Source organism: Xenopus laevis, chromosome 9_10S, assembly GCF_017654675.1.
Source record: "Xenopus laevis strain J_2021 chromosome 9_10S, Xenopus_laevis_v10.1, whole genome shotgun sequence".
Lineage (NCBI taxonomy): Eukaryota > Metazoa > Chordata > Amphibia > Anura > Pipidae > Xenopus > Xenopus laevis.
In genome coordinates, this window is record NC_054388.1 from 1,325,074 (window position 1) to 1,347,617 (window position 22,544).

Sequence of the window (22,544 nt, forward strand, 5' to 3'; positions counted from 1 at the left end):
CCTGGCTGCTGAATATGATGATGCCATTCAAAAAGTGATGGGTCTAGGGGTACAGACGTCTAAACAGAAGTGTTGAAGAAGTTAAGATAGAATTAGCTCTTATGACCTTGGTGGGGCCCATAGTCACATACACTTGACCTTACAGCCTACAGAAGAAAATAAAACTATTGTTTGAAGCAGCCAAACACAATCCCCTTTGCAGGGTACATGACGGGTTAATAGAGAGGGTGGAATTAAGAAATGTGCAGTTTTTGGTGACATCTTTTGAAGAAAGGTAAAGATGGACCTCAACACCCAATTATTGTACTGTGAAGGCCATGGGCTTCTAGCTAGACTCTTGAGTTTCAGATGGAAGATTGGCTTGGATGTCATGGGACTGGGCTCAATTGCACAACTACTGTTATTTTTGCTTTATAGCTTATAGGATCCCTGCCTTCTGTTTAAAGGAAAATGAAACCTGGTATCATCTGTGCTGTTCAGTAAATTGAGGTGTTTTTTTTGCAAGGAAAAATGGTGGGGTCAATTCTTCCTGTTTCCAGGACCCTGGACAGCAAGTCTTCTCTTGGTGGGGTGTTGTTTTCCTACGCACAAGGACCATTGTCTTTCCCTTCCCCAAACAAGAAGAAATTGTTGGAATGGAATGAACCTGTGGTGAAAAACAAGGAGGAGAAAATAGTTATAGACCAATTTACCTTATACAGCAGGCAAGACAACATTTTTGGTGTCAGATGTTCAATAAAGAAGGATTTGAAAACAACAGTTCTGGAAACTCCACAGAGTCAGTTGAGGAATTTCTACTTTTCTGCCTGTGTTTCTCAGATTTTCTGGGATCCAGGAAGAAATTTTTTAAAATGGGTCACTTTCATTTCTTACCCTTGGAACTTGTCCAACTACTGACCTAAACCTTCCAGATGGACACAGTACTAGACAAGGAGCTCCAGCCGGTTATGGGGGTGTTCACCAAAACTCTATTTATCATTTCCAATTTTTTTACAGGTGTGCGTAGGTTTAACACCTTTTCGCTACTGCCATTTCGTACAGGGGGACAAAGTGGTGACATTTTGGGGCAGAAGTTTCAGCAAATTGAAGGCATCTAAAATACATTTTTTTTACATGTTCCTTCTTCTATTCCTATATTCCTAAATATTCCTCAAATTTACAGACACGTTTCTCTGGATCACAATTCTCAACAAATGCACAAACAGACAATAGGAGGTCACCAACCTCTTCTCTTCTTGTTATCTGGTTCAGTTATTGCTCAGATTAGGGTGATCAGCACAATCTGAAACCAAATCACTAATTCACTTGCACATCAAGTTGCAATTTGGTGACACTGTTGCAGTTGACTGTATTTTAGGTTCCATCTTTGGGTAAGTGACACCTTTGGCAGTTTGGTGTCATTTTTCTATAATCCATTTACAGGTCAGTGTTAGTGAACATTATGGGAATTTCAGGGATTTTTTGTTGCTGCTTTGGGGCTTTTACAGGTCACTTACACGCCAACAGTTACAAGTGTGTTCCCATTATGCAGTGATTTCATTACAGTTCAGTCTTACTGTATTTCCATTGGTCATGGAGCTTAAGAAGTGGTGGCATTTGTCACCAAAATGGGAGCCATACACGGGTATGCTTGTGTCTAGTAACATCATCATTTGTAATTTGATATTATCATATTTGATTATTAGTTATTATTACTATATGAATATTGTTTGTATATTTCCCAAGCCTGCAACCTGCTGCAAAGTCATAATAATGTTCAGTATTCTATATACAGTGCCAATAAGCCATTGTATCTGTTATATGTTGTTGGTTTAAAGGCACACAAACATCCTATAAAGGTTTTACAATGGTCTCATGACAATTTCAGGATTGTTTAAGGGATAATGAGCCTCCAGCTCAAGGTTGGAAGTGCCAAGGGGATAAAGTGCAAAGCTTAGAGCCTTTAAACACATAGCAGCACTTTACTCAACGATCACAACACGACAATAACACTGTCACACAAGTTATTTACCATGCTAAACACTTATAGAACCTTCCTTAAAGCCCATGGAACCAGAAACTATCCACCCAATCGGGATTAACCCCCTAAATACTGATGACTATATTTTTCAAAAAGATGAATTCCTAATCTCTCCAGGTATTTATATCCCCCCACTCACACCTTCCCCACCTGTTGCCAACTACCCTGCACCTGTTTGGCCTCAAGAATCCCCAGTTAGTGGAAGTATTTAGGGTAAAAGAGGCTTCACAGACCCCTGTTATTGAGAAGGTTCCTATCTGCCATAGTCCCCAATTTGGATGAGAAGCTCAAAGGAATAAGCAATTGTAAGGGGCGCAACTGTACGGAGGTGTAAAGGACACATTTTAATGCAAGTACCTTTTATTATCTCTTTTATTCTCTCTTGCAGACATGTGAGCCCTTTTATCTCTATGTAGTGACTCCTAGGGAGAAGTATAGATATTATATTTAGAGAATGATCTCATTATGGTTATTATTATTATTCCTACTGTGTTTAATGGTGCTGTGTGCTGATAGTAGTGTGTTGTTGCCATGTTGTGACTGTGTGTCATGCAACTACTTTGTAGCCTGGGTCCACCTGACGTCAGGCTTCTAATCCAAAGAAGAAGGGTTTGGCCACACACACCTGTATTCACAGAGGGGAGGGCACTGCCTGTCTGTTCTTGCCCCCAGCCGCTCCTTTTAACTCCTCATCGCCCAACCAGCTGTGGACTAAGGAAGACTGTGGTTCATTCCTGCCAAGCTGACAGGGACCTGGCATGATATGAGTTAAAGTGTGGGTGTAACTCGTTATATACTGGCCCTGTTTGACTTCAGTGTCATATATTCAACCTAGAGAGAGCTCAGTGAAGGAGAAAGGTATGTATTCTCTGCCTACATTTACTACTGCATGCCAAATTGTGTTTTCTACTAGTTTCCAAAATGCCTGAACCTTTTTATCTCTAACCAGATAATCTAACCCTATCAATGTTATTAGTACTTACAAATAGGGCAAAATGCAACAGGGCAGTAAATCTCAGCAACCAATTTCCCCTTGACTTCTTTTACCTGCAGCTTATCCTTAATTGGTTGCCATCGGTTACTGCCCATGTTCAAATTTTGCCCAGGGTTAGTAAATGAGCTGTAACAGTGTGTCTTTGGACATTCCACATGGATAACATCCAACTAAGGAATTGTGGGACAGACAGGCAGAGAGTGTTTGGGTACTGCTGCTCAGAGCATCCAACAGAGCTGGTACCCATGCCATCTAGCCTGAAGATAGCATGGGTACCAGAAATATACAGTATATAAGATATATATATATATATTTATTTCTTATAGAAAGATAAGAAATAAATAAATACTAATATACAGTAACTTCTATATTAAGTTTCCTCCAATGTACCTTCTAGGTGTGCTAGTGTTTGATGTGCTTAGTCCATAAACTGATCATGCACCTAACATCATCATGGGAGTCCCACCAAGAACAAGAGACCCCATCTGAGCTGCACCAAAAGCTGTCAATAAATAAACCAACCCTAGTACTGATTAGACCCATACCTAAAAATATAGAGCTGCTGTTTTGTCACTTTATCATAACCGCCATACGAGAAGAACAACTTTGCACTGTTCTTCCATTGGCGTCTTGTCCTCACTGGTTGACCTGGGAAATGTATATGAAAATATTGTAACTTCTCTTTAATCCCTCCACCAAGCCTGACCCTATGTTCCAGAGATATTCAGTTTGTGACCGGGGGAACTGAGGAAACTAAAACTCTCAGCATCTTTAGTCTTTAGTTTAGAAGGTGCAGGTGTTTACACTTCAGCTCCAGCTATACGCCTGTGGATTGGAAAATAATATGTAGCCCTGAGGTTGAAACTCTTGCTTCTGCAACAGTTGAGAGTTACAAGTCCCAGCATTCCATAGCAGCTTTAAGATGTTCAGATAGCTGAGAGCTGTAATGTACAACATCTGTCAGTTTCACACCATTACTCATGTATTGTAGCATTTATATATTATCCGTTTATCAATACTAAACATATTGCTTTGAGGTCCTACTTATCTGATTTTTATGACTTGCTCATTTTTAGGATCCTTCTAGGCCAGTTGAAGGATAAGCTCAACTCACCCTTAGCAACATGTCCCAAGTGATACCCAACCATGTATTGCGGGTGGGTCAAACAGTCTGCATGGCATCCAAGGACGATGGTGGAGTGTTCAGGCAAGGTGGGCACCCAAGAGCCATCAGCGTGACCAATACATGCTCTTACTTCAGCACAGACAGATATGGTGGACAGGTGCCATTACAATACAATGGTCACATTTTGTCTCACCCAGGGCTCTATAGTGGAGAAAGGAACCTGCCTTCCAATTCCATTCCCACAGTTTTGGGGAATATGAATTTTAGCCCCCAAAGTGACCACAAAAGTCAGCAGAGGAGTGGACCTGAACCTGAAGTTTACAATGGAGAAGACCCTATGTCTCCATCTTTGGACATATCCATAGAACATCTGAATCAGCTGATTTTACAGTTGGATCCAACATTCCAACCCCTGCCTGTCAAGAACGACCAGATGAGAAAAAATTCTACTAATGTAGCCTCCAAGAAGCAACCAGAAGCAACCAAGAAACAAAGTTCTCCAGGTAAGAAAAAGGTTTAATATGAATTTCTACAACTCCATTTATTTTTATAGACTTTCATTAGCATATCGATCAAAATTCATTATGGCCGATCCAAGTATTTTTCTTCTGGCCATAATGGTTTACCTATATATTGTTACATGTAGCTGGACCTCCAAGCCTCATATTATATTTCTTGTGGCTCATTCAGTTTATACCATTCACACGTGGTATAATAAAGTAGCAGATTTTATAGACGTGTATGATAATCATTCTGCACTTCAATGTCTGGCAAGGTCAATTGTTCTGAACAGACTAGCCCAGCCCAGTAAGACAATAACATTGATTACTGCAAGTTTCTAGTAAAACCAGAAAACTTCAGGATTATAAAGGGGAATTAGTCGGTTGTGGGTGTTAGTTGGGTTCAGGGTTATATACTTTAGGGGGAAGGAGTGAGCTAGGGGGGTTAGTTGACTTCTCTCAGTATGTGGGGAATACAATAAAGTGATGAAAACGATATTATCATAGTAAAAGTATAACTATTGTAAGAGCAGAAAGTGCTAGATTCAGAGATCTACTGGAAATGGCAAGTAAAATAAGAGGTTGCGTGTATCTGTCAGATAAGATGAAAGGTCAAAAATATGAAGAAATAACATAGAGTTGTAACCAGAGGTATACCAAGGCTCTATCTCTGCATGTGTTCTATCAACATTCATTCCTATGTGTAATTACAGCAAAAATTCCTCCAGAAGACATTCAATATTTTTTTCAGGGTTACATACGCCTGGCGAAGTGCGGCGAAGCGGACGCTGGCGCAACTACGAATCTTATTGAATTTGCCCCATAATTACCCTTCTCTGCCATTCCAGCTAAAGATAGAGGCAGGGCAGTCCTGGATATGCTCATCTTTTACTAAACAATAATAGAAAAAGCATAAAAGTAAATTTGATTGGAAACAAATAAAAATGTATAACCTACAATTAATATGGGACAAACAATTAACAATTAAACATTGTGATCCTATGGAAAAATGACTTGATTCTAAAGGGAAGCTTTTGGTAATAATTAGCTTTACATATACCCTTTCAATGCTTTCAAAGTCAGAGGGGCAAATTCACTAAGATTCGTAGTTGCGCCAGGCGCAACTTCGCCGCCCTTCGCCACACTTCGCCAGGCGTATTTTCGCCAGCGCTCCGCAAATTCACTAAAATCCGAAGTTGTGCACAGGGGTAGCGTAAGATTGCGAAGTTGCGCTATCGTTGATTCGCTAAGTGAAGCGAAGTTACGCTAGCGAAGGTTAATTTGCATACGGCGCCAAATTCAAATTTCAATGGAGGAATACATAGAATCACTACAAATGCCTGGGAAACCTTCAAAACATCAAATAAAAAATTTTTTTTGCCCTACACATGTGCCCACTGTATAGTTAAGTTGCCATGAGTTAGGAAATGTAGGGGGGAAGGAGGGGAGCCCCAAAAAAATTTTCGATCTTTTTCAGCCTATCACCCATAACATAGAAAACACGCCAGCGTTTTTTGGGACTTAGAAAAAAATTGAACTTTTTTTGAAGCAATCCCTATCTACTCTATTGCGCTTCGCCTGGTCTGAGGTGGCGAAGGAAGTCTAGCGTAAAAGGTAGCGTAGTTACGTCCGTAGCGAAAATTCGCCAGACGTAAGGGTGCGAAGTAACACTAGCGAATCTACGCCAGCGTTCGTTAGTGGATTTGCGAAGTAACGAAAATGCCCAACGCTAACGAATTGACGCTAGTGTTCGGCGCTTCGGCGCTTAGTGAATTTGCCCCAGTTCTTCTCATTATTTCAATTGGTGCTGAAGGAAGAGATCACACTTATAAATTGGGGGCAGACTGCCTGTCTTAATGCATTACTTGCTTTAGAATGCACAGGGTCTCTGTTTAAAAATAAGCTCTGCACACTGTAGACTTTGGCACCATGATGCAGGCGCCAGCACTCCTCTACATAGAGGCTCGACACAGGCTTTACTTAGCTGTAGATGACATCATTCAACACCTATTCTGCTGATGAGGGATTGTCACGAAGCGCTTGTTAACCAAGCCGAGGCAGACGTGTTGAGAAGAATATAAGCCCTGCAGCCAACGTTAAAACAGGAAGGGGAAAAAAATCTCTCAAGGAACTCCTGAATCTGAAGGGAAAACCACTGTTCAGATGGATGAATGCTGGATTTGTCTGTCAGGGTTCTATGAAAAAAATGTTTGGCTTTCATAGAATATACTGGGCTAAAGAAATTACCATGAAAGAGCTGTGAAATGTCAACAAATGTCTATGTTTTCATTTTTCATTTCAGAGATAAAATGTGTTGCGGTGAATGTGAAAAGAGCCGTGTGTCAGGAGAACATTCACCAGACATCAAGTCCCATTACAAAACATGAGGGCCTATTAATATCTCGAGGAACTACTATGGACAGCTGTACCCCTAACTGCAGTCCTATTGTCTCTGAATCCCGTCCATGTGTCAGGGGTCCTCAGACACTTCAGAGGCGCCCATCAACTGGATACTGCCAGCAGGCAACACAGAGCATTCCTATTGTATACCAGAGGTCCAATCAACATGACACCATTATGTCCTCATCTCTGGGGTCAGAGACCATGCAGCACCCAAGGCCACTTTTCCGCAATAGTGAAATCTCGATGATATCCAACAGTCCTGGATCTGACACCAGCTACGTCTTAGGGAGGTGAGTCAAGGCAATCCATGTCTATTCTGTAGGTTGACTGTTTAGGAAAACCCAAATACCTCATTGAAAAGACACATGAAATTAGTGGTTCACTTCACAATTGTCCATGTAGCAAACACTAGTGTTATTATGTGTCATTAGTGTGATGATGGGAAAATTAACATACTCTCTGTTGAAATCCACAGCACTCATTCTCTTCCTCAAGATGATTTTGATGGGCCAAGCTTCCATGGAAGAACATTAGAAAGTCCTTGTGGATCTGTGGGGTCATTTTCCAATATAATGAGTCCTGGCTTAATGTCCCCTACAACACCTGCACATCACTTTGACCACAATACTGAGATCTTCAACTCTAACCCATGTCTGCCCAAAGTCCCTAACCAGAAGATGTTTACTACAAAAGGCAACACCAACAGCTGCCCTCCATCTGTTACCAGTTCCAGTATGGATATACCAATACTTTTGGTAAATGGGTGCTTGGAGAGTGAAGACAGTTTAAAAAAATCCTCTAGGATGCTCCAGCATAGAAGTTCTTCCAGTTCCAACAGACCAAACAAGACCTGCTCTGAGTCCTCCATTACTAACTGCACATATAGTAAGTCACCCTACCCAGTGCCAGCCCAGGCCCCGCTGAAAGACAATACCCATCAACTCTCGTATTTTTACCACAGAGTTATTTTAAACCAATACAATTTACCACATTTTACAGTATGTTTTATGTTTCTTAGTATGGCTTGGATATCAGGTTCTCTGGTGGACCCTAGGAGGTCCAGTCTTACATTTACTTCTTACATTATTTTCCTGTCACAGACAACATAGTCATACTCTTTAGCAAAGGATAATTTGTTCCACACAATATTGAAGTGCTCTACCTCTGTATACTTCATTTTAGAATTAGGTGCTCAGCAGTAAAATACCCTACCCTACCTAAGTCAATCCGTTTAGACTTGTGAAGTTTATTGGCTCAAATTCAAGTAGACAAAAGGCAACGTTTCAGACCTCACAGGGCCTTTTATCAAGACTCTTTAGCAAAGGGACATTCCAAATCATTGGCTAATGCATTGGATTTATAAGAGAAGGCTAATTCAGTATGTGTTGTTTGCAGCAGAAAAAGATTTAGGTTGGTGGACCATACAAGAAAACCATTAAGAAACAGTGACGCAAAACAAGGAAATGTATCCTCCCCCAAAAAAACTGCTATATCATAATCATAATAATAATATTTATTATTGTTATTATAATCATTGTAATAATATATTTTGTGTTTAATAGATTCTATGAAAGACACACAGCCTGGCATGAAATTTGTAATGGACACTTCTAAGCATTGGTTCAAGCCCAACATTACTCGGGAGCAAGGTAAGTTGCTTTAGATTATCTTTGTTCATGAATTTATAGTTAAATGTGGTTCGCTCATGGCTCTGAAGTTATTATGTCGTCTTTGGTTCATTCTCAGCCATCGAGTTCTTGAAAGACAAGGAACCAGGAGCTTTTATTATCAGAGACAGTACTTCCTACCGGGGATCCTTTGGAATGGCCATGAAGGTCCCTGGGATGCCAGCCAAAACAGGTAAGATTGTGTGTGGCACAGAGAAATCACGTGTCTGACATTAACCACTTTTAAGTCCCATACAGAAAGAATAAAATTTGCTTTTCTATGGTCCCGTATATGTGCAAAGTGAAAACTGCTTCTGAAAGCTGCCAGGAATTTTGCTCTAGACAAAGAAGCTGCTGCTTGAAGTGGGCCCTTTCAAATTAGCAATTTGTTAGTCAGTGAAACAGTGAAGGGGAATGTGGTATGATAACCCTTTTACACCGACAGCAGTCTCTTAGTGACTGACTCACTGTGTGACTCACAATATGCAGGATTAAAGGTTGTCTCACCAAGGTGTTACTCCTTCACAATTCTACAAAAGTTTGGTTCCAGTTCAGTGGACCTTCTGGTTCCAGTTCAGAGGACTTTTGTTCCCGATCTCTGTGTAAACACTAAGCGGTGTTGGCTTGATGTGGTTCCAGGATTGGTCTGTTCGTGGAAAGACTACAAGGGTTCTGATCCCATTTCTTTGGAAAGGGCTTGTGAAATGGCCAACCTGTTCGGGAACTGATGTACAAGAAAAAAAGAAATCAAATGCAGGCCACTGTGGATATGAATGAAATTCATAACATTTGCTTTACTGATAATAACACAGCTAGATTGACACCTCTCATTGACTTCTATAGAATCTCAGCTGGTTTTAGGTGGAGTTCTTCATTCAAATTTTCAAAAACATTTTTCCTATTAATAATCTACAAAAAAAAAATCAGTTTAAAAACAATATAAAAAATCATCAGAAGCACATTTCAGCGTACCATAGTGCACATTCTAACCATTCTATCCCACACTAACCAGTTCAGACTAATTATTGTTCTAATGGTTCTTTCCAGACCAACACATTTTTTTGTATTTATTCATGATTGTGTCATTGGCTTTATAAGTTATTTAGTCAGTCAAAATGCAATGGCTTCAATTTGGCACTGGTAATTGTCCCTGAAAACAAATTCAATCCTCCAACCCTCCATATTTCAAGCATCAGTATCTTTTTGGATGAATAGAAACCATGACCCAAAACGGCTCATTTTTGAACAGGTCATAATCATAGGTGAGATGCAATGGCATCCATCATCCATGCATTACACTAGCTTTAGATCAAAGACTCAAAGCCAACTACTAATCAACGATATGATGGCTTTTCTTTGCCTTATATAATATTTATCCCCTTGGATAACATCTAGAACGAGGGGACAAATCTAAATGTCCAACGCACCATATGCTTTAACAGTAGATATTTCTCTTCTCCTGGTTCTTCTGGTCCAAAGTTAGTGGTTTGAAACTGCCTGTCTTCTGTCTGCAGGAAAGGGAACAAATGACCTTGTAAGACATTTCCTGATAGAGTCATCTGCCAAAGGCGTTCACTTGAAGGGGGCTTGTGAGGAACCCCATTTTGGTGAGTATCTATTATTCAGTTTCCCGTTCTAAGTCAAATTAGAATTGCTTGAATGTAATGAACTTCTTTTTTTTTAACTATTTTTAGGAAGTCTCTCTGCTTTGGTTTATCAGCACACTATCACTCCTTTATCTTTACCCTGCAAACTGGTTATTGCAGACAAAGGTTAGTTCTCAGAAATGAACATATAAAAGGGAGCAGTTCATCTAGCAAAGAAATACAAATTGAAGCAGGATACTTGGCAAAATATATTGTATGTGAGCAGTGCTATGTACAACCTTTATCTCAGCCTAAAAGTTCTGTAAATGAATACTAGTACAGGTATGGGACCTGTTATCCAGAATGCTTGGGACCTGAGGTTTTCCGGATAAGTGCCTTAAGTCTACTAGAAATTCATTTAATCATTAAATAAACCCAATAAGCTGGTTTTGCTTCCAATAAGGATTAATTTTATCTTAGCTGGGATCAAGTACAAGCGACTGTTTTATTATTATTACAGAGAAAAAGGAAATAATTTTTAAAAATTTGGATTATATGGATAAAATGGAGTCTATGGGAGACAACCATTCCGTAATTCGGAGCTTTCTGTATATCGGGTTTCCGGATAAGGGATCCTATACCTATTAATAAACTAATATCTGGTAAAGGACAATGTCTACATTTCTAATGGAAATAGGCCCTGATGAATCAGTGAACAAGCATGGCTGAACCAATAAAATGTTTTTCTTCTATTTTAAGTATGATTATTGAAACTCATGTTTTTATTTAGATCAGTCTGAAGGAGACAGCAGTCCAGAGTCTCCCCAGGTGCCTACTTTGTCCAACCTGAAGACATCATCATGTAAGTTTAAGACCCAAGGTGGTGCTCTCTAAATTTGGGGAGACACAAAACATTATACAAGAGTCCCAAATAAATGCAGGATTGTAGTAAAACAGAAGAACCTAGATTTTAAACTTCTCAAGGGACCAGGGATAATATATACATATAAAAGGCGGTTGTGGGAGTAAAAATGTATCAGAGCACAATGGAAGTGCTACTGACTTGACCAAATTAATCAGTGCACATTCCCTGGGCCCCTGTCTAAGTAATTCAGTATATATGCAAGTGCATGAACAAGTTAGGGACCACCGAGTGGGGTTTACCTTGACGTGGTATGGTGGCTTATCAACTTTATCATCATAACTAGAAACCCCTGTCTTTGTGAACACATGCACTTGCATTTATACTGAATTACTTAGACAGGGGCCCAGGGAATGTGCACTGATTATTTTGGCCAAGTCAGTAGCACTTCCATTGTACTTTAATACATTTTTACTTAGCCTTAGGAGTGCTCCCACAACCCCCCTTTTGTGTTATAATCTATACATACATTTCTTTCATCAGAGTTGCCACTTAAGAGCTGCTTTTTTAGACGTTTTCATGTAGAATCCCTACTCAAGGATATTTATTTTTAATGCAGTGGTTTCCGACGATGTTTGGCTGCATTATTTGGTCTACTAGAGGCTCCTCATCTAATTAACACCATCGTAGAGATCAACTAGAGAAAGATTTAGGGTGCACACTTCTTTAATATACTGAATATTCTTGGAACTGTAATTGAATGGCTGATTTAGCAATGGTTTATGTTTGCAACCTTGTTGAACTCCCTACATTTTCTGGTTCAACCATAGGACCAATTCTGCCAATACAAGCATATTTCTCCTTCTGAAACCAATTCATATTTCAATGACCTCTGCTGATTCACTGTTCTCTTTCCCCAGCATGCAACGTCCTTTATTTAAACTCTGTTAGCACCGAGACTCTGACTGGGTCCAGCGCCGTCCAAAAAGCTGTATCCACCACCTTTGAGACGTCCACCCAGTCCACACCAACCATCGTACATTTTAAAGCCACTGATCAGGGAGTCACCCTGACGGATGTACAGCGCAAGTATGGAGTAACCTATCAAAGTATTTTGCCTTCATTCAGTTAGTTTGTTCCTCCCAGGACTGATCATGTTATTATCTTCAATTCTTTTAGAGTTTTTTTCCGCCGACACTACCCGCTGTCAACAATCACTTTCTGCAGTTTGGACCCTGAGCTCAGAAAGTAAGTCATTCCTAACTAGTTGGGTAGATGGGCAAGGTCTCATGTTAGATATTGTTATCCTTACTGTGTAATTTTGGGATTTTTATATTTGTGGCACTTAACTTACTCAATGTAAATAAACGTGTAGGGAAGTGCTAAATGTGCAAAACCTATGTGTATGTACTCTGCAGTACATCCAGGGGCAAATTTACTTATGGTCGAATATCGAGGGTTAATCAAACCTCGAATTTCGACTGGCAAATTGAAATCCTTCGACTTCGAATATCAAAGTCGAAGGATTTACCGCAATTCGTCTTAAATTTAAATGATTAAATCCTTCGAATCCTTCGATTCGGAGGATTTTAATCCATCGACCGAATGATTTTTCTTCAACCAAAAAAAGATTGCAAAGCCTATAGGGACCTTCCCCATAGGCTAACATTGACTTCGGTAGGTTTTAGGTTGCGAACTAGGGGGTCGAAGTTTTTTTTTTGAAGAGACAGTACTATCGAACGGTCGAATAGTCGAACGAAGGTCGAAGTAGCCCATTCGATGGTCGAAGTAGCCAAAAAAACATTCGAAATTCAAAGTTTTTTTTATTCTATTCCTTCACTCGAGCTAAGTAAATGGGCCCCTTAGTGAAGAGATGAAAGAAGCCAGTTTGCCAGTATTTCTTCCTCGTGTAGAATTAGATGAGCCCCTAACGTATTACTTTTAATACCAGTAGTTGGCCTTTCATTGACATTGGATGTCGAGATAAAGATGCTTACCAAGCATATGGCTTAAAAAGATCCCTTGGATATGCAAGGACATCTCTAATAAATACATGTTGCAGGGCTGCATTTTAATGAATCTGCAATCTTTGTCCTTTGAATGGTGATCTGGTAACGGAGGCTAGGTGTGCAAAGTAGTGGAAGGGTGCCTCACAGTAACAAGCAATATGTTCAGTTTGATGTTAAGTTTAAAGAATAACACAATCCTGGGTTGACTTGTTGAGACATGGCTGGGGTGGGGATCAGAGTCACACCCTATTAAATTATGATATGTAGCCTGAGGGTAAGACTGTGAACAAACTGTGAGTAACTGAACATGTAAAGGTAGATGAGAATATGATTGGAACAGTTCCAAGCAGAATTGAGGTGTGGCTCTCCCTTCTTCATAAAGCTAACTGAGTGGGTCTATAGAACCTCCATTGGTACAATGATTCTGTCTGGGAGAAATAGTAAATGTTTATTATTATTTTCAGGTCATTCTGCATAGTCACTTTTGCTGTTTCTGGATTTCTAGGGCCACAAACACAGTTAATCTGGTGTTGGTTATTCTTTTCTCTGCCGAGAGAGTTCTTTGTACAATGCTTACGTTTGCCTTATTGTATTGCAGGTGGCAGAAACAGTGCAGATCTTCAAGGTAAGGCACCAAAACGTAATCTTACACGTGCATGAGTTGGCCCTATTTTTATTTTGCTTGCACATAAAATTCAGATGGCAGTAGCTATGCCAGGGTGGAGAACTGGAAAGTAATGTAAATACAAGCAGCATTTCAGCTTTCCTTGGCCCAATTCTCTTCCTCTTGTCTAGAAGCTCAGGACTTCACTGACTGTTGCATAACAGGAAATAAGGGAAGCAAGGGAAACCTTTTTTTTTCCAAAAAAAATGAATGTTCCAGCCAACTCATCATGTATTAACATATTATGTGAAAATGTTAATGTTATACCAATATTTTAATAAGTGCTTGTTGATCTACTGGGTTCATAGCAAGGGGCTTACTTGGGAAAAAAATCCAGGCCTCCGTTGGACAGAGGGGGTGAAGCACCAGCAACACCAATGCTGAATCCCCATCAGCGTCTAGGGACCTAAAGCTGTGTAAAATGTTTATGCCGAAAAAATACTGTCTAAAATATGTATCAATTAAATGACAGATATATACAAACACCATCATCGCTCCAATAGTCACCTCTTAAAGGGTGAGGAATGCGGTAATCAGTGGGAGTACCAGCTTTTAATTCATCCCTCAGTTGTTATAAACATTGACCCAAGACCCTGGGCTAAACATTGATACTATTCTATTGAGCATTGCACCACCATCTTGTTCTAATCTCACTCTACTTCACATGTGCACCACAAAGAGTCTCAGTGCTACGCAATATGTTGGCGCTATATAAATACATGTTAATAATAATAATAGGCAAGAAACAAGATGGCAGCACCACAATAGAATAGTGTCCGGGTGCATTTTTCAGCAAAGAGGAGCAATGGCTGGGGTCTTGAGTTAGTGATTAAAATCACTGTTAGGTGCCTAACAAATTAGCACCCCCCCCATGATCTACTCTTCGCTTGTCCTTTAACTCCATTTGAAAGGACTAAAAAACTTTTTATGTGTATTCAGTGGATATCAGTTATTGCTATTGAGATGCTCAAGCCATAAGCTGTTCTGCCTTGGGCCAGTATTATGCCAGCCTATTAAACATAGCGTTGCGCCAATACTACGATGACAACCCTAATATTATATCAGGCAGCAGTGCACCTACAAATGCTGAAGACCTTACAATGGACATCTGTGTCCCATAACAGGGGAGGAAGCTCTGTATATCTGGGTGGGACACAAGACAGACACTTGCTGGGTTATGGAGAGAAAATGAAAGAACATCATGTGGAATGTGCAATAAAGCAAATTCTGAGATAATTTTGGCTTCTCGGAGGAGAGAACCTCAAACATCCAGACATTGGATGTCTTCTGTGTTTTCTGCGCTTGCATGTAACGCCCTGCTAGTTCTGGATAGAAAAATATCACAGCAATTCCGTGACTGCGAGCTGTGTTGATACTGTAATTTCCCTTTATTCATGTGACAGTCTAGGGGTGCAGTATGGTGACATCTCAGCACCCACATATTAAACCATAGTCCAGGCTAGTGAAAGTACAGGTTACTTACTAAATACATTTAAAATATGATCCAAACTTCTATTACTTATATAGCTGATATTTATATTTTTGTTTTATATTTTTGTTTCTAGAATATTTGGCTTTGTGGCAAAGAACCCGACAGATGCCGCAGACAACGTGTGCCACGTTTTTGCCGAGTATGATGCTATTCAGCCGGCCTCGCCTCTAATAAGCTTCTTGACGCACCTAATCCAGCAGCAAGAAAAGGTGTAATGGGCCCATGGGAATCTTTAATATCTTTTAGATATTGTCAGCTGATGCTGATAGCTACTGGAGAAGTCTGCTTCCATCTGATCATGTCCTACTGTATTCACAGCAGTAGATCTGAATCTCCCTATATGATACTCCATTTGGGACTGGTCTGTTTTCTTCATCAGCTATTGGTAGATATCTGCTCATGGCTGACTAATTGAATCTGCACTAATTAGCTGAGTAGTCTTGGGTGGAAGAATTTCCCACTGGTTACACAGAGCACTGGCCTAGGATTAGTTAAAATATGGAAAGTTCAGTAGGGTCTTGAGGAAAAGTCCAACTTGTGTTATTGCAAATCATATTTTGGCACTGATAATTTATAAGTGTTCCAGTGGATGACAGCTTCTTGGGCTGCCCTGATTTTGCACATACTTGTGTCCAAAAATGGAAATGATATCCATGTCTATTCCAGCCTAACGGAGTCAGACAAGGGAAAAAAACAGTCAAAGACTCTCAGAAGAGAAGACAATATAGAAGCATTAGCCAGCAGTGAAAGACAGAGTATGTTGAAAAGATAGGAAGTTATGGTGTAATATAGAATTCTCCTAGCACCCGGAAATAAGGGCTACCCTGGCACAAGACCCGTAACCAATCAGATGGTTGGTTTCATTATGTTCCCTGCAACAGAGCAGTAAAAGCCACCTGCCGATTGGTTGAGTCTTTGTCAGAGGCAATGGCAGGTGTTCCTGATTCACATATGTATCTTGATTTTCATTGTATTTTTGTTTCTCCCTTCCTAATGACTATTTGTTATATTTTAAATAAAGGAGAGCAGAGACATAGTGATTAAATCAGTTTCTCTAGTTAAAATGTCCAGTGTGAAGAGGTGAGCTGCATTATGGCCGATGGGACTTCTTGCATCCAGCTGCTAAATACTGTATATTATAATATATATATATATAATACTGTGTATATTATAATCCACATTCCTCTCCCTAGTGGGTCATTATTACAGGCTTGATATTACCGATTTGTTCTATTTATACATTTCTTTTTGTAACGCACAAGAACATTGTTTCCAATAAATGCTTTTTTATATATAAAATATGAAAAGGACACGTTTTTTTTTTGAAGAGTCGGTAACATTTTAACGGGAAATGCTGGTTTGTGATCTGTATATTGGCACCATCAGCAAAACCAGCACACCACATTTATACTATATACATTTTAATTGCGCGTTGCTTATTGATTATGACCTTCTTAAAGGTGGTGGCCTAGCCACTGACAAACGGGTCACTAAGTACTTTTGTGTGTAAACAAAGGTTATATTAAATTTGTCCACGTAAATATTTGTTCATCTTACTCATATTTTTCCTGTTAATGACTTTGATTGCATTCCTCCATTTGCATTACCGTGACACCACTCAAAATGCTGTTGCACCACCCAGTGGCAGAACAAGTCACTGCAGGTTCCCATTCCCCAAAGACATTTTAATAACGTCAAGCTGAGAGTTCAGTGGGACCCTTGAAGCAGGCAGTTCCCTGCTCCGCCAGATGTTTTAGAACTAGAATTGCCAGTATCTCATGACTATTTGGCAGTTGTAGTCTAATGACAGCTGAAAGGTCTTCACTGCCTTAATGAGGCACCTGCTCCCTATATTGTCGTTTTGCCCCTGACACCAGCTGTGTCTCCCCACAGAACTGCCCCACCAATATGCCCCACCAATATGCCCCACCAATATGCACCCTACAGACTGTTATATAGGCCAGCAGAGCTCTCTGCTCCATCTGCCTTAATAGATTGTACAGCACAAAGCACCTGACTGTCTGGCCTTAAGGTGGCCATAGACATGACAATTACAATCTTTCTTGGAAAAGATGTTTCCAAGAAAGATCGTTGGTTTTAATACACACGTATAGAGCTGAATACACAGGTAGAAACAATAGAATTCTACCTGTAGCTGACGATTTAGCACTAACAATGGCTGATTTTCAATTGCCTTCAAAGGCGTCCGATAGAAATTTTCCGTCCAGCCCGATCGATGAGCCAAGTCTTCTGCGGATATCGGTCGGCTCTTTTCTCACCATGCACCGAAAATTAGTTTTTTGCGATATTATCTGTGCGTCGATGGCCATCTTTAGTCATTCTGCAAACGAAACCTGTAAAAGAGCTCACATGTCAATATACACAGTAGTTTTCACATGGGAACTCAAACCACTGTGGTCAGAGACAGATTTGTTATCAAGATAGTGACACTCTCAGCCATAAAGTGTGGCAGAACTGCTGCTTTGTGAGAGATGAATGGGAGACTCAAAACTCCACTGTTGTAACTCAAAGAGACAATATGACTGATTTAATGCCTACAATAAAGCTGGTTTTGAATACCCATTCCCTGGAAATGGCACATAATAGGTTACAATGCTTGGGCTGTCCCCCTCCTACCTCTCTCTCTCGCTCTGGGTTCGTGCAGGGTAATGTGAAATGATCTACAGAAAAATACATTTCGCCCTATAAATCTTGGGCCATCTGGAACCCATAAACACAATGGCTTCTTATGGAATATCAACAGCCGATGGTACATGGGATTTAACTCATGCATTACTGCCTACGGAGGATGAGAATAGGATTCCACACGTGCAGCTGAGCAGTGCATGACTTTTATTCACTATATATATATATATATATATATATATATATATATACATTAAATAACCACAGTGTGCATAATGTAAGTCCTTAATGACTGCTAGCAATATGTTGTCCAGCTGTACCAGAACATCCTGATTTCTGGAAGAGACTGCTGGGAGTTGTAGTTTAAAGGGATACTGTCATGGGAAAAACATTTTTTTTCAAAATGAATCAGTTAATAGTGCTGCTCCAGCTGAATTCTGCACTGAAATCCATTTCTCAAAAGAGCAAACTGATTTTTTTATATTCAATTTTGAAATCTGACATGGGGCTAGACATTTTGTCAATTTCCCAGCTGCCCCTGGTCATGTGACTTGTGCCTGCACTTTAGGAGAGAAATGCTTTCTGGCAGGCTGCTGTTTTTCCTTCTCAATGTAATTGAATGTGTCTCAGTGGGACCTGGATTTTACTATTTAGTGTTGTTCTTAAATCTACCAGGCAGCTGTTATCTTGTGTTAGGGAGCTGCTATCTGGTTAACTTCCCATTGTTCTTTTGTTTGGCTGCTGGAGGGGAAAAGGGAGGGGGTGATATCGCTTCAACTTGCAGTACAGCAGTAAAGAGTGATTGAAGTTTATCAGAGCACAAGTCACATGACTTGGGGCAGCTGGGAAATTGACAATATGTCTAGCCCCATGTCAGATTTCAAAATTGAATATAAAAAAATCTGTTTGCTCTTTTGAGAAATGGATTTCAGTGCAGAATTCTGCTGGAGCAGCACTATTAACTGATTCATTTTGAAAAAAATGACAGTATCCCTTTAACAGCAGCACAGCTCATGTCTGTCAGCATGATATAAGTCTATACAGGTATAGGACCTGTTATCCAGAATGCTCAGAACCTAAGGGTTTCTGGAAATTGGATCTTTCTGTAATTTTGATCTCCATCTACCGTATGTTTACTAAAAAAAAAAAAACATAATTTAAACATGAAATAAAGCCAATAGGATTCTGTTGCTTCCAGTAAGAATTAATAATATTTGAGTTGGGATCAAGTATAAGGTACTGTTTTTATTATTATTACAGAGAAAAAGCAAATCATGATCAAAGATATGAATTATTCGATTAAAATAGAGTCTATGGGAGGCAGCTTTTCCATAATTCAGAGCTTTCTGGATAACAGGGTTCCGGATAATATATAGGAAACATTGGTAAAGTCGATACAGACATTGGTCTGAGAGAGGGAGGATGGGAGAGATCCGATGGCTGTAACACAAGACACGCATTGTGCCACGTTCATTGAAGCCAATGTGCCAGCTTACGTGACACCGGCTATTTAACCCTTCAAAGACGTCACGGTCATCAGATCATTATGCTGCTAAATAGGGGCCCCAGGGCAAATCCATGGAAATAGACTTGTCAATACAATCCCAAGCAGAAATAGATTTCTCAGCTGACGCATTTCACGTCGCACAAGGCAACGAAATCAAACAAAAGGCTTTCCTTTTTTTTTAAACAATATCATTGGGATTTATCTGTCAGCTGTGACGGGACCCCCATGTAGAGGTCTCATTGGCTTCTATTCCTTCATGTCATTGGCTCCGTTTCATTGTCAGCGGGATGGACCCTTTAAATGGATTATACATGTCACTGTCCTCAGGTCACTCTCTGTCTGTATTGGGGGCAGTCGACAGGTTTCCAGACGGGGATGAATTCTACAGACATGGAGGAATGTGGCAGGGCTTGAAGCAAAGGACAAGTCTGCTGCAAAACATTCATTTCCCCCGGCTGAACAAGAAAACGTCTCGTTACACATGGCTGCCAGTCCAACACTGCTTTTATTAATTAACAGCAAACTATCGCTGATTCCTTGTTCCACAGACACGGATCAGCATTTTGTAAAGAGCGAATAATAATGCTCAAAAAAATGGTGCCACAAAAAAAAAAAAACAATGATTCAGACGCCCATTGACTTTAGTGCATACGGACAAAATAGTCGAAAAATCTTCGCTCTCGTCAAAATTTACGTGCATGAAAATTATTTTGATGCCTGTTGACTTCAATGTGTTTCTCGAATTTTGCCAGTTTTGCAGATTTTTTCGCCATTTCGTGAAGTATTCAGCGAAGCGAAACGGATTTACCCGTCACTAGTCAGCCATAACAGGAACCATGAGTTGGACTCAGCATTGGACTGGGGGGGTCCAGGGCCCACCTTTGTACCTTGCCTAACCAGTAATGGTTATAATATTGAAGTGAGTTGTTCACCTTGAAATGAACTGTTAGTATGTTGTAGAGAGGGATAGTCTGAGACAATTTGCAATTGGTTTTCATTTTTTATTATTTGTGGTTTTTGACTTATTTAGCTTTTTATTCAGCAGCTCTCCAGTTTGCAATTTCAGCCATCTGGTTGCTAGGGTCCAAATTCCCCTAGCAACCATGCACTGATTTGAATAAGAGACTGGAATATGAATAGGAGAGGCCTCAATAGAAAGATGAAAGATTTCAGCAGGTATCCGGTTGCTAGGGTCCTAATTCCCCTAGCAACCATGCATTGATTTGAATAAGAGACTGGAATATAAATAGGGCTGAATATGAATATGAGAGGCCTGACTAAAAAGATAAGTAATAAAATGTAGCAATAACAATTAGTGTGTAGCCTTACAGAGCATTTGTTTTTTAGGAAGTTCTGTGAGAAAGAAGGAGGGAGATTGACAGGAAGTGCTGCACAGGAAGTTCTGTGAGAGAGAAGGAGGGAAAGTGACAGGAAGTGCTGCACAGGAAGTTATGGGAGAGTGAGAGAAAGGAGCTGTATAAGTCACTGTGTGGAGAAAGTCAGTGGGGAACCCCAGTGGCAGAAAAGCGCACTCTGTTTAGGGTGCGGAAGGAAAGGGGGTCCTTGTCAGGGCTCTGAAGAACAAAGCGTGCTCTTCTCAGGGCACGGAAAGCCAAAGGGAGTCCTTGTCAGGGCTCTGAACAAACTGCCACATAAGTGGGACCCCCCAGCCTCTCAGTGACCAAACTATATATAATAATATGTGACGTTGCTCCTGGCTGCTCCAGTCAAGTCTGGACTGGGAGTCAAAATAGGCCCTGGCTTTCCAAGTACACAGAGGCCCCACCAGCCCACTAAATAGTGATTGTCTGTGACATCTTACAGCAGCCCCTCTGCCATTTGCCTGAACCCACTCACTGCCAGTCAGGGCCTGAAGAGAAAGTGAGGTGCTGCAAGCTCCCCCATATTACTGTGTGTGTGGAAAGGAACCCCAGTGGCAGAAAAGCGCACTCTGTTTAGGGTGCAGAAGGAAAGGGGGTCCTTGTCAGGGCTCTGAAGAACAAAGCGTGCTCTTCTCAGGGCACGGAAAGCCAAAGGGAGTCCTTCTCAGGGCTCTGAACAAACTGCCACATAAGTGGGGTCCCCCCAGCAGCTCAGACACCAAACTGTCTGTAATATTATTTAAAGTTGCTCCTGGCTGGCAGGCTGTATATATAGTAAAGTTAGTTAAAGAGTGAAACAGGACTGGACTGGGAGTCAAAATAGGCCCTGACATTCCAAGTACACAGAGGCCCCACCAGCCCACTAAATAGTGATTGTCTGTGAGATCTTACAGCAGCCCCTCTGCCATTTGCCTGAACCCACTCACTGCCAGTCAGGGCTCTGAACAAACTGCCACATAAGTGGGGACCCCCCAGCAGCTCAGACACCAAACTGTCTGTAATATTATGTGAAGTTGATCCAGTCAAGTCTGGACTGAGAATCAAAATAGGCCCTGGCGTTCCAAGTACACAAAGGCCCAAAGCCCCTACCAGCCCAGTCAATTGTGTCTGTCTATGGCATCTTACATCAGCCCCAGAACCCACACACTTCCAGTCTGGGCTGTATGTATGCAAGTTATTTAAGTATATAGTGACCTGCAAATAAACCTATAAACCCTATCTGTGGATTTGATTGAGGATCAGAGAAATTCCCAGGGAGAGGTGTTTCACAGCCCAGTCTGTCCTGACCCTGGGACTGTGGCACACCAAGCAGGGCTGCCACCTTTTCTGGAAAAAAATACCGGCCTTCCCATATTCTTGCAGTTTTTTCCTATTAATAACATTGGCATCAAGCATCATTTTTACAGTCCAGGTGGCAACCCTAACACCAAGTTATAGTGTGACCCTAAAAATGATTTGAATTATTTATTAAAGGCTGGTGTGCAACAGGGTAAAGCAAAATGAGAGTGTACCTGCTCCCCCATAGACTGGATTCACAGGACTCCTGTAGCACCACAGAAATGGAAATCAGTGCAGGATTTTCCACATTAGCAGGGATCCATGTTTTTCTCCTAGCTAAGAATGCTTTGTTCAACAACTTAACAACTATTGTTGTTCAAAGCATTGTTCAAGGTCAGTGACAATGTC

At 40.6% G+C, this 22,544-nt stretch overlaps 1 protein-coding gene across 1 annotated transcript; it reads left to right on the forward strand.

Annotated features, from left to right (window-relative positions):
• The first annotated feature begins 2,751 nt into the window (after positions 1 to 2,751).
• tns4.S (tensin 4 S homeolog) lies at positions 2,752 to 16,622 on the forward strand. The gene is made up of 13 exons (XM_018237957.2): positions 2,752 to 2,878; positions 4,091 to 4,643; positions 6,943 to 7,333; positions 7,519 to 7,928; positions 8,606 to 8,692; positions 8,790 to 8,903; positions 10,225 to 10,317; positions 10,405 to 10,482; positions 11,087 to 11,158; positions 12,079 to 12,247; positions 12,338 to 12,406; positions 13,766 to 13,792; positions 15,397 to 16,622. Exons 2-13 carry the CDS (start codon positions 4,139 to 4,141, stop codon positions 15,536 to 15,538), a joined length of 2,157 nt encoding a protein of 718 aa, XP_018093446.1. The 5' UTR covers positions 2,752 to 2,878; positions 4,091 to 4,138; the 3' UTR covers positions 15,539 to 16,622.
• Positions 16,623 to 22,544: the final 5,922 nt, after the last annotated feature.

Excerpts from the sequence above, each read along its gene's own strand:
- tns4.S (XM_018237957.2), top strand. The coding sequence starts at position 4,139 with ATGTCCCAAGTGATACCCAACCATGTATTGCGGGTGGGTCAAACAGTC. Across the intron at positions 4,644-6,942 it reads CAAGAAACAAAGTTCTCCAG|AGATAAAATGTGTTGCGGTG; the intron begins GTAAGAAAAAGG and ends TTTTCATTTCAG. Across the intron at positions 7,334-7,518 it reads ACCAGCTACGTCTTAGGGAG|CACTCATTCTCTTCCTCAAG; the intron begins GTGAGTCAAGGC and ends TGAAATCCACAG.